At 44.4% G+C, this 17,637-nt stretch overlaps 2 protein-coding genes across 2 annotated transcripts in view; both read left to right on the forward strand.

Annotated features, from left to right (window-relative positions):
* ABCC2 (ATP binding cassette subfamily C member 2) overlaps positions 1-17,637 on the forward strand; it is a 529,482-nt gene that overhangs the window by 296,468 nt on the left and 215,377 nt on the right. The gene's annotated exons all lie outside the window — the stretch shown is intronic.
* TCTN3 (tectonic family member 3) overlaps positions 1-17,637 on the forward strand; it is a gene marked incomplete at its 5' end in the record, with an annotated part of 100,548 nt that overhangs the window by 17,146 nt on the left and 65,765 nt on the right. The window contains one exon of the mRNA XM_050960784.1: positions 3,234-3,364. Coding sequence (XP_050816741.1) covers positions 3,234-3,364 — 131 coding nt within the window. The remainder of the gene's footprint in view (positions 1-3,233; positions 3,365-17,637) is intronic.

The following is a 17,637-nucleotide window of genomic DNA, read 5'->3' on the forward strand; positions in this document are numbered from 1 at the left end:
ACCTGCTTGTCTTAATTGATTCTAGCAGCTTCTTAATTGGCTCCAGGTGTCCTAATTAGCCTGTCTGCCTTAATTTGTTCCAGCACGTTCCTGATTGTTCTGGAACTGTCTCTGTTACCTTACCCAGGGAAAAGGGACCTGCTTAACCTGGGGCTAATATATCTGCCTTCTATCACTCCTGTAGCCATCTGGCCCGACCCTGTCACACTATCTATCCCATTCTTAATGATTCTCAACATTCTGTTAGCTTTTTTGGCTGCTGCTGCACATTGACTGGATGTGTTCAGAGACCTATTCACAATGACTCCAAGATCTCTTTCTTGAGTGGATAAACTAAATGCATTGAGCTTTGTAAGGTTCTCACCTATAAGGCATGTTTCCCAAACCTCTAGTCTCTAAAATGCCACAAGTACTCCTGTTCCTTTTTCCCAAACCTCAGTGCATTCTTGTGCTCTTTTCTGAGTCATTTCCATTTTTTCAATATCCTTTTAAAAGAGTGGATAGTAGAACTGGACATAATATTTCTGTAATGGTCTCACTAATGCTGTGTTCAGGGTCGTTACCACCTCCTTACCCCAACTTGATATTCCCTTGCTGATGCATCCAAGGACCATGTTAGCCCTAAAAGAGTACATCTACACTTAAAAAAAAAAAAAAAAGCCCGATGGCAGTGAGTCTTAGAGCTTAGGTCAGTTGGCTTGGGTTGCTGGCGTTCGCGCTACAGGATAGCAGTATAGATGTTTTCAGCTTGGGCTGAACCCCTGGCTCTGAGATCTGGCAAGGCCAGGTCTCAGAGCCTTCTCTCCAGCCTGAGTGGGAAAGTATACACTGCTATTTTTAGCCCTGTAATGCAGGTCTGTTCACCTGGGCTCTGGCACTCACCGCTGCAGGTCATTTTTTGTAGCCTGGACATACCCTTAGGTCCATCAATGGCTATTAGCCAGGCTGGGCTGGGCTGGTGTTCCTAGTCGCTGTTTACTAGAAACTGGGAATGGGCGATGGGATGAATCATTTGATGATTACCCATTCTGTTCATTCCCTCTGGGGCACCTGGCATTGGCCACTGTCGGCAGATAGGATACTGGGCTAGATGGACCTTTGGTCTGACCCAGTATGAATGTTCTTATGTTCTACAGGATCACACTGGGAGCTCATGTTCAGCTACTTATCTATCATGACCTGTAAATCCTTCTCAGTGTCACTTCATTCAAAGACTCAGGGCCCCCATCTTGTAAGTTTGACCTACATTTAGTGTTCCTAGATGCATGACCCTGGATTCAGCAGTATTAAAATGCATGTTGTTCAAATGAACCCACTTTACCAAGCTCTCCAGATCGGTCTATATAACTGATATGTCCCCTTTATTTGCCATTCTACAACGGTATGCCCTCTGGAAGGTTTGCTAGCTGCAATTTTATATCTGTTCCAGATAATTTATAAAGTTATTGAATAGCATTGCGCTGAGAAGAGATCCCTGTAAGACCTCACTAGAAAGCCCCTTCACCCCTGCTCCGCAATGACTGTTCCTCTGTCAAGGGATGAGTTTCTCCAGCATGCCTCTTTGTGACTCTACTGGTGCACTCCATACCCCTTTCAGTTCTTTCATTCAATTACCAGGCTTAGCTTGGTTCAGAAACATCCATACCCTTTGTAGAGTCTGGTTTATTAAATTTTCTACAGAGGATGACTGACTTTGTTAGTAGCCCCAGATCACCCTACTCTAGGTCCCAGTAAGAGTCCTGGTCACCTCTTTGTGCCAGTTCAGAAGAGCACCCCCCTTCCCTGAGTTGGAGTTGTGCTTCAAACAGTCATTCTCTCTCTCTCTCTCCTTATCGCAGGATCCTCAATCCTCCTCTCTCTCTTCTTATACCAGGCTATATATCAATGACATATTTTGTAAATTGCATACTTGATTGTTTGTCCACACTTTTTGGTTCTTTATGTAATTTACTTGCGGCCAAATAACCAATATCAGTCAGGTTTATTGCTAAAAATTAATAATATCGTATAGGAAAAAAGATTCAACATGATATCAGTTTCTGGGAGGCTATATTGTTCAGCATTTTTAAATTAATCTTACGCAGAAGATGTGCTTTCAAATTGCACATTTCCGCTGGTAGTATTCATAGGATGATTTTATAAGTTACAAAATTCCTTACACATCACTAAAATCTAGTTTGTACCAGTTCCTTAACTTGTTCTGTACCTTCCTTATCTTTGTTTTGGATACTAGCATTCCAGGTATTGGTCTTTGAAGGTAATGTACCTCTCTCCCCAGCCTGTATTAGGGCAGAACATTAATGTATTTTGCCTTTGACAGGATTTCCATTTCCTAATGCCAAAGCTAACTTCAACTTTGCAAAGTGCTGTACGTAAATGAACAAGATTATAAAAAGACATGAGCCAATTCAGGCCATGTAACTGCTAGAATTATATAATACAATACAATATAATGGAATATTTATATTGTGTGCTTAATACATATTAATATATGTGGTGTGTGTTAAGCACACAATATAAACATTCTCCCAGCTCATTCCCAGTTGGTTGGAAGGAGAGAGGAGCCTTGCCCCTCCCTTTCTGGAAGGCTCCTGGCCCTAGGCCCTTAAAAGATACAGTTAGAGAATTTCCTTTCAAGAACTGCTCATTCCCAGGACTATTTCCTCCCCACATCCCCATTTGGTCCTTCTATTGGACCTTTCAAACCCTTGAAGGGCCATGCCACGTGGTGGGATGGGCTGACAACTACTACTGAGCTACTGCCTTTAAGGGGTAGACTACCCTGTCACATCCTCACTTATAATTACTTAGGGATTTATCATTTAATCAGTTTTAAATTAACTTAATATGGGCTACATTGGTTTGTAGAGTGCTAATTTTTACTAAAATCAGAATATCATGTGGGACTAAGTCAAATGCTTTTCAGAAGTCTAAGCATATTATGTCACGGTTACCTTTATCAACCATACTTGTATTGTAATTAAAAAAAAGATAAAATTTGTTTGACAAAATATTTTCCCTGAAATCATGTTGATTGGCATTAAATATGCTATCGTCCTTTACTAATTGCATATCATCTTTTCCTTTTTTTGCATGGCATTGATGTCAGGCTAACAATCCTATATTTACCCAAGTCATCTCTTTTAGAATAGTGGCACAACGTTAGCCTTTCCACGATCTTTGTCTAGTGATTTGATGGTGGATTTGTTTGTTTTTTCCCTCCCCAACTTTAGCAAAGTTGAACTATTTCCAGCAGCCGCAAAAAGTTAAAAAATCAGATTTCTCTGTGTTCTTGGCACAGTATGGCGGACCATCATTCATTCCACCATCACAAGACCTGCCATCTTCCTCTGCGTTTTACCGGGTGAGTTGGAAGAGCACTCACGAAAATCTAATTGTTTTTCTCTGGGGTTCTTGGTGGCGGCAAGGGGGATATAAGAATGCCATAAGGAGTTAGACCACTACTCCATCTAACCCACTGCAGTGGCTGGTGCCCGATGAACAGAACTGGACAATTTGGAGTGATCCATTCTTTGTTGTCCATTCCCTGCTTCTGGCAGTCAGAGTATGGGGTTGCGTCTCTGACCATTTGGCTAATAGCTATTGATGGATCTAGCCTTCATGAATTTAGTTAATCCTTTTTCAGTACAGTTATACTTTTGGCCTTCTCAGCTTCTGATGGCAACAAGTTCCACAGGTTGTGTGTGTTAAGGAAGTACTTCCTTATATTTGTTTTAAACTTGCTGCCTATTAATTTCATTGGATGACTTCTGGTACTTGTGCTATGTGAAGGGATAAATAACACTTCCCTATTCACTTTTTCCACACCATTCATGATTTTATAGCATCCAGCCTCCCATCCACCCTCCTCCTTTCCAGAGGTAAAACAGGAAGTCTGCTTCCCAACAAACTTAAACCCCTCTGCCTGTGATCGATACCTAATAGATGCTTGGGATTGTTCAAATTCATCAGCAAAAGTTGCAAGCTCTTTTACCATTTTTACCTTTTTATCTCATAAACACTGTTTTACATCATCATTAGACATATTCAGGAGCTGTTCCTGAGCCACCAAATCACAAATTTCTTTAAAGCTTGAAATACCTTTTCCCCTTACCCACTTATCCAATGAATCTCCCATTTAATTTACATATGCCACATTACTCAATCCAGCCCCTCTCTTCAAGGTTCTAAATTTTACTCTGTAAGTTTCAGGTGTAATCTGAAACTGTTTTACAACCAATTCCTTAAATTTACCATAATTTGAATCATCAATTGACATTTTATTGAATATTTCCAGAGCTCTTACAGAGAACTTTGCAACCAAGATGGTCATCTGTTGATCCTCAGGAATCTCATGAAGCACACACAGCCTCTCAAAGGTGATGAAATATTCAGTAATGTCCCCAAACTCGCTGTATGCAGGACACAATCGCTCCCATCTGTGTGTGGGGTTCTGTTTCCTCCATTCCATTAAGGCCAGTTCATGCTTTTTCTCTTTTTCTTTCTCCTTGTGACGTTCCCCTGGTGTTATCTGGACTGGTCATCTGCTATGCCACTTCAATCCTTGACTCTGGGAGCCAGCCTTACCTACTCTGCTGTGAGAACCCCCACTCCTGGGATGTTCACACACAGCCTCTGGATGTAAGCTGCTCCCAGCTATGTGAGTGGGCACTTTTGGCCAGCCGCTGCTTGGATTGTGCAACCAAGTGACACTAGCCATTATCTCCGGTCCCACACACAACCCTATGAATCTCTGTCTTGCAGGGTCCAGTTATGCCCGCTGGACGCTGCAAGCCTATATGAGTTCATCAGTTTAATAAAGAAATTGATATGTTCCAGGTTTGTTATCCCAAGGGGAGTCTCTGACATGCTTCAAACCAAATGCACTGCTTCAGGTAGAATAAACAAATAAATTTGTTTACTGCAAAAGATAGATTTTAAGTGATTATAAGTCAAAGCACAACAAGTCAGATTTGATCCAAAAAAAAATAAAAGCAAAACACAGTCTAAGCTGATCATAACACTTTCAGTGCCCTTACAAACTTAGATGATTCTCACCACAGGTTGGCTGGTTGCCCTTCAGCCTGGTTCTCCCCTTTGATCAGCGCTTCAGTCGCTTGGTAGTGATGTCTGTAGATGGAGGTGGAAGAGAGAGGAAGAGCCTGGCAAATGTCTCTCCCTTTTATCACGTTCTTTATTCCCTCTTGGCATTGTCTCCCCGCCCCTCCTTCAGGGTCAGGTGATCATTACCTCATCGTAGTCCCTGATTGACCAAGGGAAGGGAGGTGACTTACTCGAGAGTCCAACAGATCCTTTGTTGCTGCCTAGACCAGTGTCCTTTGTTCCTGTGAGACTGGGCTGGGTTTGTCCCATACATGTCCTGATGAGGTGTGAACCACCCCTCTGTTCCTGGGGAGTTTTGTCTGGGCTTGTTTTAAGCCATGAGGACACATTTTCAGTCTCATAACTCTATAAACAACAATGCTTAGTGCACCATGAGCCTTCCAAAGACACCCGACATAACAGACTTTGCACTGGATACCACACAATCATATTATAAGGATGAACATGGGGGTGCAGGGTGTTCCCCTGAGATACAGAGTTGTTACACTCCTCCATTGCTAGCTTCCAGGCTTCACTTTCTTTATCAGCCTCTAGCTGTCTCAGTTCCATGGCTAGCTTCTGGGTTTCCATGGCCCTCTCTTGGGCTGCTTTTTGTCTGGCCTCCTCTGCTTCCTGGAATTCCATATCTTTTGCATTCTTTTTTGCTTTCTTCTGTCTGCAATCTGTATAGCTCCAACTTTTTGGTAGCTTCACTTGCACTCATTTTCCTACTTTTGTGCCCCTACTTCCCTTGCCCGAAATAAGCAAACAGAAAATAACAAACCAGTAATCATAGACTCATAGACTCATAGACTCATAGGTCAGAAGGGACCAATCTGATCATCTAGTCTGACCTCCTGCACAAGGCAGGCCACAGAACCCCACCCATCCAATTTTATAACAACTCCTATCCCAGGACCGAGTTATTGAAATCCTCAAAAATGGTTTGAAGACCTCAAGCTGCAGAGACACCACCAGCAAGCGACCCGTGCCCCACGCTGCAGGGGAAGGCGAAAAACCTCCAGGGCACCTGCCAATCCGCCCTGGAGGAAAATTCCTTCCCGACCCCAAATATGGCGATCAGCTAAACCCTGAGCATGTGGGCAAGAGTCACCAGCTAGCACCCAAGAAGGAATTCTCCGCAGCAACTCAGTACCCATCGCATGCAACATCTCCCCGCAGACCATTGAGCAGACCTGTCTGGTGGTAATTCAAGATCAATTGCCCAAATTAACGATCCTATCATAACATCCCCTCCATATACTTATCAAGCTTTGTCTTAAAGCCAGGAAAGTCTTTTGCCCCCACTACTTCCCTCGGAAGGCTATTCCAGAACTTCACTCCCCTAATGGTCAGAAACCTTCGTCTAATTTCAAGTCTAAACTTCCTAATATCCAGTTTATACCCATTCGTCCTCGTGGCTACATTAGTACTAAACTTAAATAATTCCTCTCCCTCCCTAACGTTAACCCCCTTGATATATTTATATAGGGCGAGCATATCCCCCCTCAGCCTTCTTTTGGCCAGGCTAAACAAGCCAAGCTCTTTGAGTCTCCTTTCATAAGGCAGTTTTTCCATTCCTCGGATCATCCTCGTAGCCCGTCTCTGAACCTGTTCCAGTTTGAATTCATCCTTCTTGAACATGGGACACCAGAACTGCACACAGTATTCCAGATGGGGTCTCACCAACGCCGTATACAACGGTACTAACACATCCTTATCCTTGCAGGAAATACCCCGCCTGATGCATCCCAAAATCGCATTTGCTTTTTTAACAGCCGTATCACATTGGCGACTCATAGTCATCCTGCTATCAACCAGTACCCCAAGGTCCTTCTCTTCCTCCGTCGCTTCCAACTGATGCGCCCCCAACGTATATCCAAAATTCTTATTATTAATTCCTAAATGCATGACCTTGCACTTTTCACTATTGTATTTCATCCTATTTCTATTACTCCAGTTTACAAGGTGGTTCAGATCTTCCTGAATAGTATCCCTGTCCTTCTCCGTGTTAGCAATACCCCCAGCTTCGTGTCATCCGCAAACTTTATTAGCACATTCCCGCTCTTTGTGCCAAGGTCAGTAATAAAAAGGTTAAATAAGATCGGTCCCAAAACCGATCCTTGAGGGACTCCACTGGTGACCTCCTTCCAGTCCGACAGTTCACCTTTCAATACGACCCTCTGGAGTCTCCCCTTTAACCAGTTCCTTATCCACCTTACAACTTTCATATTCACTCCCAGCTTTTCCAATTTAACTAACAGCTCCGTGTGCGGAACCGTGTCGAACGCCTTACTGAAATCTAGGTAAATTATATCTACCGCATTTCCTTTATCTAAGTAATCCGTCACCTTCTCAAAGAAGGAGATCAGATTGGTTTGGCACGATCTACCTTTAGTAAATCCGTGTTGCAATTCGTCACAATTACCATTGACCTCTATGTCCTTAACGACTTTCTCCCTTAAAATTTTTTCCAAGACCTTACATACTACAGACGTCAAGCTAACAGGCCTATAATTACCCGGATCACTCTTATTCCCTTTCTTAAAAATAGGAACTACATTAGCAATCCTCCAGTCATATCAATCACTTTGTCTGTTCCCTGTCCGACACAGTTAAAATCACCACCAGTGTCTCAGAGCTATAAGCTGTGCACACGACTCTGCTCGCTGCACCACTGTGATGAGTTGGACCCCTCTTCCAGGGTGCCATCTGATGTGCTTGGGGTCCCACTGAGCCTTCCTGTTCTTTTCTATTCTTTTAGCTGATTTGTCTAGCACAGAAGTTAGACTTACCAGCCTGTAATTGTCAGGATCGCTTCTGAAGCCTTTTTTTAAAACTTGGCATTATGTTAGCTATCCTCCAGTCAGCTGATACAATGTTAGTAATTATGGAGTTTCATATTTGAGTTCCTTCAGAACTCTTGGGTGAATACCATGTGGCCCTGGTGACTTATTACTCTTAAATTAAACAGTTTGTTCCAAAACCTCCTTATTGACACTTCAATCTGGGACTGTTCCTCAGATTTATCTCCTAAAAAGAATCCTCTGCAGTAAAGACTGATGTAAAATATTCATGTACCTTATCTATAATGACCTTGTCTTCCTTGAGTGCATCTTCAGCACTTCATTGTCCACTAACTGTTTGACTGAATACTAGCAGCAGCACCCTGATCACTGACATTGCTGCAGCACAGAGAAGTCTGGAAACAGTTAACTACTTTTCTGTTGGGGGATTATGAGCACCTGGGTGGTAATTACCAAGCTGTTGATACAATTGGTAGGAACAAGAAGCAGAGAGAGAAGCTTAGGAGTGATCTGTGTGAAGAAGAGAAGTTGTGTGGAGAGTTTCTGCTGCAATTTGCTTGTGACTTGGCCTGTTTGAAAAATAGTTGTGGAATGAAAGGTACCCTTGGTGAAAGGGAAACACCCTTGGCATATTTATGATGGTGAGGTAATGGAAGCAAGGCAGTGCGGCACGCCAGGTAGCTGAGGGAGAACCCTGTGATGGGCTTGATACTGGCTGCCAAGCAGTCATGGAGCCATTGATCACTACCCGTTGAGCCCAATGATCTAGCCAGCTTTCTATCCACCTTGTAGTCCATTCATTCAGCGCACACATCTTTAACTTGCTAGCAAGAATACTGTGCGAGACCGTGTCAAAAGCTTTGCTAAAGTCAAGGGTTGGTCCAGGGGCTGGTTTTGTTCAATATCTTCATTAATGATCTGGAGGATGGCATGGATTGCACCCTCAGCAAGTATACAGATGACGCTAAACTGGGAGGAGTGGTAGATATGCTGGAAGGGATAGGATACAGAGGGACCTAGACAAATTAGAGGATTGGGCCCAAAGGAATCTGATGAGGTTCAGCAAGGACAAGTGCAGAGTCGTGCACTTAGGACGGAAGAATCCCATGCACTACTACAAACTAGGGACCAAGTCGCTAGGAAGCAGTTCCGCAGAAAAGGACGTAGGGGTTACAGTTGACGAGAAGCTAGATCTGAGTCAACAGCATGCCCTTGTTGCCAAGAAGGCTAACGGCATTTTGGGCTGTATAAGTAGGGGCATTGCCAGCAGATCGAGGGACATGATCATTCCCCTTTATTTGACATTGGTGAGGTCTCATCTGGAGTACTGTGTCCAGTTTTGGGCCGCACAGTACAAGAAGAATGTGGAAAAATTGGAAAGAGTCCAGCAGAGGGCAACAAAACTGATTAGGGGGCTGGAGCACATGACTTGTAAGGAGAGGCTGAGAAAACTGGGATTGTTTAGTCTGCAGAAAAGAAGAATGAAGGGGGATTTGATAGCTGCTTTCAACTACCTGAAAGGGGATTCCAAAGAGAATGGATCTAGACTGTTCTCAGTGGTACCTGATGACAGAACAAGGAGTAATGGTCTCACGTTTCAGTGTGGGAGGTTTAGGTTGGATATTAGGAAAACCTTTTTCACTAGGAGAGTGGTGAAGCACTGGAATGGGTTACCTAGGGAGGTGGTGGAATCTCCTTCCTTAGAGGTTTTTAAGGTCTGGCTTGACAAAGCCCTGGCTGGGATGATTTATTTGAGGATTGATCCTGTTTTGAGCAGGGGTTTGGACTAGATGACCTCCTGAGGTCCGTTCCAGCCCTGAGATTCTATTATTCTATTCAATGGTCAGGTTTCTTGCTTCTGATGAAATTAAAAAACAAATACTGTCAGTTTTTGTGTCTTTAGCTAGTTCACATTCTTTCTTGGACTGCCTTATTGTACTTTTACACTTGGCCTGCCAAAGTTTATACTTCTTTCTATTTTTCTCTCGAGGAATTGACTTCTAATTTTTAAAGGATGCCTTTTTGCCTCTAACCGTCTCTCTTATTCTGCTATTTAGCCATGGTTGCATTTTTCTGGTCCTCCTAATGTGTGTGTGGTTTTTGTTTTTAAAATTTGGGGTGTACTTCTAGTTTGAGCCTCTATTATGGTGTTTTTTAATAGTTTCTAGACATTTCACCCTTGTGACTGTTACTTTAATTTCTGTTTAACTAATTTTCCTCATTTTTGTGTTGTTCCTCCTTTTTGAAGTAAAATGCTGCTGTGATGGGTTTCCTCAGCATTTTCCCCTCGACAAGGATGTTAAATTTAATTAAATTCACTGTGGCCAAGCAGTTCAGCTATACTCACCTCTTGGATCAAATTCTATGTTTCACGTAGGACCAGATCAAGATTTTTCTCTCCCCTTTTGGGTTCCAGGACAAGCTGCTCGAAGAAGAAGTCATTTATGGTGTCTAGAAATTTTATCTCTACATCTCTTCCTGTAGTGACACATACCCAGTCAATATGGGGATAGTTGAAATCCCCCATTATTATTGAGTGCTCTTTTTTTTTTCTATCATCTCTGATCTCCCTGAGCATTTCACAATCACCATCTCTGTCATATAGTTCGTAGTACATTCCTACTGCTGTACTCTTTATTATTCAAGCATGGAATTTCTATTCATAGGGATTTATGACCCAGTCTGATGAATTTAAGATTTTTAATTTTATTTGACTCTGATTTCTTTCGCATATAATGCCACACCCTCATTAGCGTGACCTACTCTGTCATTCCTATATATTTTGTACTCTGTTATTACTATGTCTCCTCCTTCCTCCAAAGTTTCATGATGCCTATTATATCAATATCCTTATTTAATACTAGGCATTGTACACCTCTCTTAGTATTTAGACTTCTAGCATTTGTATACAAGCACTTGTACATTTTGTCAGTATTCAGTTGTTTAGCTTCAGGTGTTACATTTAACTTCCATCCCTGACGCACCACACGATCCGTTGTCTATAGCCAAGCACTGAGGTACAACTGCATCTGCTCCAACCCCTCAGACAGAGACCAACACCTACAAAATCTTTACCAAGCATTCTCAAAACTACGATACCCACAAAAGGAAATAAGGAAACAAATCAACAGAGCCAGACGTGTACCCAGAAGCCTCCTGCAAGACAAGTCCAAGAAAGAAACGAACAGAACTCCACTGACCATCACATACAGTCCCCAGCTAAAACCCCTCCAACTCATCATCAGGGATCTACAACCCATCCTGGACAACGATCCCTCACTTTCACAAGCCTTGGGAGGTAGGCCAGTCTTCGCCCACAGACAACCCGCCAACCTGAAGTATATTCTCACCAGCAACCATACACCACACCATAATAACTCTAACTCAGGAACCAATCCATGCAACAAACCTCGATGCCAACTCTGCCCATATATATACACCAGCGACAGCATCACAGGACCTAACTAGATCAGTCACACCATCACCAGTCCATTCACCTGCACATCCACCAATGTAATATAGGCCATCATGTGCCAGCAATGCCCCTCTGCTATGTACATTGGCCTGTACAAGGGTTCGCTGGGGCTCGACCCTCTTCGGGGCGGCGGGAAACCACACCGGCTCACTACACAGTTGATGTTGGGGAATTAGTCTGGCCGCGAGGTCTCCCTCAGCAGCCCTTGCTGTAATCAAAACGAATACTGTAAGCCCAGGCCTTAGGTCTGGGCAGGGCAACACTGGGTCAGGTGCTCAGGCCCTTGGGCCGGGGTTGAGCCCTAGCACTATAAACAGTAGCAATAAGCCCAGGCCTTAGGTTAGGGCAGGGCAACAAACGCTGAGTCAGGAGCTCAGACCCTCAGGCAGGGCTGAGCAGTAAGTACAAGAGTATTAAGCCCAGGCCCTAAGTCAGGGTGGGCAACAAATGCTGAGTCAGGAGCCCTAAGACAGGGCTGAGCAATAGCAATAGGCGCAAGCCTCCTCAGGCCTGGGCGAGGGGGAGTCTGCCACCCACGAGTTAGGTGGCAGGGGGGACGCAGGCCCTCCCACTCCACTGTGTCCCAACCTGGGACCCTAGCAGCGGCAGAAGACCCACTGCTTAGTCAGTGGGGATCCTGGCTGTAACACACTGACATGGGCTCTGGCAGTGTTGCAGCCAGACTGGGGTCAGCTGCCCCCAGGCTACTTCCACACTCCCCCTCGGGGCATACCTGGGTCCTGGCGTTGGCCTCTGGGGGATCCAGGACCATGGGTTCTTCGGGGCAGGGTGTGATCGGCAGGCCCAGCAACTCCTCCGGGTAACAAGCACTGGGCAGGTCCGGCAGCTCCTCCGGATAGCAGGCTTAGGGCAGCTCCTCTGGATAGCGGGCGCAGGGCAGGCCTGGCCAGCCGCCTTGGGCCATGGGGTTTTCTCAGTCACAGGCTAGGCTAGAGACATCTGGTCTCTCCGGCAGCTGGGGCCCTACTGAGCTCTGAGAGTGAGCCTTTATACTTCTGGGTCGCTGCCTGACCCTCTGAGGGGTGGGCTCAGAGCTCCCTAGCTCCGTCCATCCGGGGCAGCAGGGAGCCACACCTGCTCACTACACAGCCAAACTGGACAGTCCCTACGTAAAAGGATAAATGGGTACAAATCAGATATTAGGAATGGCAGTATACGAAAACCTGTAAGAGAACACTTCAGTCTCCCTGGACACACAATAACAGATTTAAAGGTAGCCATCCTGCAGCAAAAAAACTTTCAGGACCAGACTTCAAAGAGAAACTTCTGAGCTTCAGTTCATCTGCAAATTTGACACCATCAGCTCAGGATTAAACAAAGATTGTGAACAGCTAGCCAACTACAAAAGCAGTTTCTCCTCCCTTGGTGTTCACACCTCAACTGCTAGAAGATGTCCTCATCCTCCCTGATTGAACTAACCTCGTTATCTCTAGCCTGATTCTTGCTTGCATATTTATACCTGCCCCTGGAAATTTCCACTACATGCATCCGATGAAGTGGGTATTCACCCACGAAAGCTCATGCTCCAATATGTTTGTTAGTCTATAAGGTGCCACAGAACTCTTTGCTGCTTTTACAGATCCAGACTAACACTGCTACTCTTCTGATATTTGACACATTTAACTAGGATTCTTATGTTTGATTCTTCCTCACTAGCTCCTACCTGTACTTTACCTGTAGTTTCATTTGTTTGGTTGGTTGTTTGAAGGACCGTGTGCTGTGGCTGGCAGTTGGAGGCCGTGAGCTTCAAAGGAAGGTTTGAAAGCTCGAAGCCTCTGGTAATTGGCTGAGCCTTAATCAGTGGGCGGGCATTCACTCAGGCCAGGGCTCTATAAAGCCACGCACAAGTGACCAGGGAGCTTGCGACCAGGGGCTGCTAACAGGGAGTTTCGCAAGGGAGTTTGGAAGGGAAGTGGGAAGGGAGCGGGGGTCCCTTGTTGGTCCTACCTGTTCCCCTGTAGTCCCCTTAAAACCTATACTCCAAACCATATTCCAAAACCCCTTTCTTTAAACCCACCCTTTCATTAACTAGGAGACAATGCAGGCAGAAGTCCAGCAGCAGAGTGGGGGCTATCCAGTTTACTGCACTGAGTAGCATGTATGATTACCTGCCTTGTGGTCGGGTGGCGTATGTGTGCAATCGGTGCAAGGAGCTCCTGGCCCTCAGAGACCACGTACGGACTTTGGAGGCCAGGGTGGCGGAACTGGAGGAGCTAAGAGAGGCAGAGAGGTATATTGATCAGGCTTTCAAGGACACTGTAGAATTGTCCCACCTCCACTCAGACAGTCTGTATGCTGTTGAGGAGGAAGAAAGGCCCAGGGAAGCAGAGCAGTCAATGGAAGCAGAGGGAAACCTTCCCATAGTTGGGACCTTCCTTCCAGATGGTGCTGGGGTTGCCTCTCGCACTGAGGTTACCTCTCTGGGGGAGGGAACTCCAGTTGCTAGAAAAGGCAGGTGTTAGTAATGAGAGATTCGATCATTAGAAATGTAGATAGCTGTGTTTGTGATGACTGGGAGAACCGTATGGTGACTTGCCTGCCTGGTGCGAAGGTTGCAGATCTCTCGAGGCATCTAGACAGACTTATGTGTAGTGCTGGGAAGGAGCCGGTGGTCGTGGTACATGTAGGTACCAATGACATAGGGAAGGGTAGGAGAGATGTCCTGGAAGCCAAATTTAAGCTGCTAGGGAAGAGACTGAAATCCAGGACCTCTATGGTGGCATTCTCAGAAATGCTCCCAGTTCCACACGCAGGGCCAGGTAGGCAGGCAGAGCTTCAGAGTCTCAATGGGTGGATGAGACGACGGTGTAGAGAGGAGGGGTTTACGTTCTTTAGGAACTGGGGAAACTTTTGGGATGGGAGGAGCCTGTACAGGAGAGATGGGCTCCACCTAAACCAAAGTGGAACCAGGCTGCTGGCACTAAACATTAAAAAGGTTGTAGAGCAGTTTTTAAACTAGGAGATGGGGGAAAGCCGACTGCTGCAGAGGAGCATGTGGATTGGACACAGACTTCTCTTGGGGAGAGTCTGATGATAGAGAATCTCCAGGTTATAGTCAGGAACAGAAGACAGAAGAGGATAATGTAAGGGCCGGATCAGATGATAAACAGTCACATAAAAAAGAATCTGGCGCATCAGAAAAGGGCAGACAAACAGGGACAAGTTTTTAAAGTGCTTGTACACAAATGCTAGAAGTCTAAATAATAAGATGGGTGAACTAGAGTGCCTTGTGATAAAGGAGGATATTGATATAATAGGCATCACAGAAACCTGGTGGACTGAGAGCAATCAATGAGACACAATCATTCTGGGGTACAAAATATATCGGAAGGACAGAACAGGTCGTGCAGGGGGAGGAGTGGCACTATATGTGAAAGAAAATGTAGATTCAAAATGAAGTAAAAATCTTAAGCGAATCCACATGTTCCATAGAATCGCTATGGATAGAAATGTCATGCTCTAATAAAAATATAACATTAGGGATCTATTATCGACCACCTGACCAGGACAGTAATAGTGATGTTGAAATGGTTGAAGAACCATAGGCAGGAGTTGTAGACCAAGCTGGATGAGCAAGCATCTCAGAGAGATGATTAAGAAAAAGCAGAAAGCCTACAAGAAGTGGAAGAATGGTGGGATTAGCATGGAAAGCTACCTTAGTGAGGTCAGAACATGTAGGGATAAAGTGAGAAAGGCTAAAAGCCATGTAGAGTTGGACCTTGCAAAGGGAATTAAAACCAATAGTAAAAGGTTCTATAGCCATATAAATAAGAAGAAAACAAAGAAAGAAGAAGTGGGACCGCTAAACACTGAGGATGGAATGGAGGTTAAGGATAACCTAGGCATGGCCCAATATCTAAATAAGTACTTTGCCTCAGTCTTTAACAAGGCTAATGAGGAGCTTAGGGATAATGGAAGGATGACAAACGGGAATGAGGATATGGAGGTGGATATTACCACATCTGAGGTAGAAGCCAAACTTGAACAGCTTAATGGGACAAAATCAGAGGGCCCAGATAATCTTCATCCAAGAATATTAAAGGAACTGGCGCATGAAATTGCAAGCCCGTTAGCAAGAATTTTCAATGAATCGGTAAACTTGGGGGTTGTACTGTACGACTGGAGAATTGCTAACATAGTTCCTATCTTTAAGAAAGGGAAAAAAAGTGATCCGAGTAACTATAGGCCTGTTAGTTTGACATCTGTAGTATGTAAGGTCTTGGAAAAAATTTTGAAGGAGGAAGTAGTTAAGGACATTGAGGTCAATGGTAATTGGGACAAGTTACAACATGGTTTTACAAAAGGTAGATCGTGCCAAACCAACCTGATCTCCTTCTTTGAGAAGGTGACAGATTATTTAGACAAAGGAAATGCAGTAGATCTAATTTACCTCAATTTCAGTAAGGCATTTGACATGGTTCCACATGGGGAATTATTAGTTAAATTGGAAAAGATGGGGATCAATATGAAAATTGAAAGGTGGATAAGGAACTGGTTAAAGGGGAGACTCCAACGGGTCGTACTGAAGGGTGAACGGTCAGGCTGGAAGGAGGTTACTAGTGGAGTTCCTCAAGGATCAGTTTTGGGACCAATCTTATTTAACCTTTTTATTACTGACCTTGGCACAAAAAGCAGGAATGTGCTAATAAAGTTTGCGGATGACACAAAGCTGGGAGGTATTGCTAACACAGAGAAGGACCGGAATATCATACAGGAAGATCTGGATGACCTTGTAAACTGGAGTAATAGTAATAGGATGGAATTTAATAGTGAAAAGTGCAAGGTCATGCACTTAGGGATTAATAATAAGAATTTTAGATATACATTGGGGACACATCCGTTGGAAGCAACAGAGGAGGAGAACAACCTTGGAGTATTGGTTGATCACAGGATGACTATGAGCCGCCAATGTGATATGGCCATTAAAAAAGCTAATGCAGTTTTAGGATGCATCAGGCGAGGTATTTCCAGCAAAGATAAGGAGGTGTTAGTACTGTTATATAAGGCACTGGTGAGACCTCATCTGGAATACTGTGTGCAGTTCTGGTCTCCCATGTTTAAGAAGGATGAATTCAAACTGGAACAGGTTCAGAGACGGGCTGCTAGGATGATCCGAGGAATGGAAAACCTGTCTTATGAAAGGAGACTCAAAGAGCTTGGCTTGTTTAGCCTAGCCAAAAGAAGGCTAAGGGGGGATATGCTTGCTCTTTATAAATATATCAGAGGGATTAATATTAGGGAGGGAGAGGAATTATTTAAGCTTAGTACCAATGTGGACACAAGAACAAATGGGTACAAACTGGACACTAGGAAGTTTAGACTTGAAATTAGACGAAGGTTTCTAACCATTAGAGGAGTGAAGTTCTGGAACAGCCTCTCAAGGGGAGTAGTGGGGGCAAAAGACATATCTGGCTTTAAGACGAAGCTTGATAAGTTTATGGAAGTGATGGTATGATGGGATAGCTTAATTTTGGCAATTGATCTTTGATTATCAGCAGATAAGTATGCCCAGTGGTCTGTGATGGGATGTTGGATGGGATGGGATCTGAGTTACTGCAGAGAATTCTTTCCTGAGTACTGGCTGGTGAGTCTTGCCCACATGCTCAGGGTTTAGCTGATCGCCATATTTGGGGTCGGGAAGGAATTTTCCTCCGGGGAAGATTGGCAGAGACACTGGAGGTTTTTTGCCTTCCTCTGCAGCGTGGGGCATGGGTCACTTGCTGGTGGATTCTCTGCAGCTTGAGGTCTTCAAACCACAATTTGAAGACTTCAATAACTCGGACATAGGTTAGGGGTTTGTTATAGAAGTGGATGGGTTGGGTTCTGTGGCCTGCTTTGTGCAGGAGGTCAGACTAGATGACCATGTTGGTCCCTTCTGACCCTAAAGTCTATGAGTCTGAGTCTATGCTAAGGGAAATTAGAGAGGCTATCAAAATTAAGAACCCAATAATAGTGGGGAATTTCAGTTATCCCCATATTGACTGGGAACATTTCACTTCAGGACGAAATGCAGAGATGAAATTTCTCGATACTTTAAATGACTGCTTCATGGAGCAGCTGGTACGGGAACCCACAAGGGGAGAGGCAACTCTAGATTTAATCCTGAGTGGCGTGCAGGAGCTGGTTCAAGAGGTAACGAGAGCAGGACCGCATGGAAATAGTGACCATAATACAATAACATTCAACATCCCTGTGGTGGGAAGAACACCTCAACAGTCCAACACTGTGGCA

Source organism: Gopherus flavomarginatus, chromosome 6 (assembly GCF_025201925.1).
Source record: "Gopherus flavomarginatus isolate rGopFla2 chromosome 6, rGopFla2.mat.asm, whole genome shotgun sequence".
NCBI lineage: Eukaryota > Metazoa > Chordata > Testudines > Testudinidae > Gopherus > Gopherus flavomarginatus.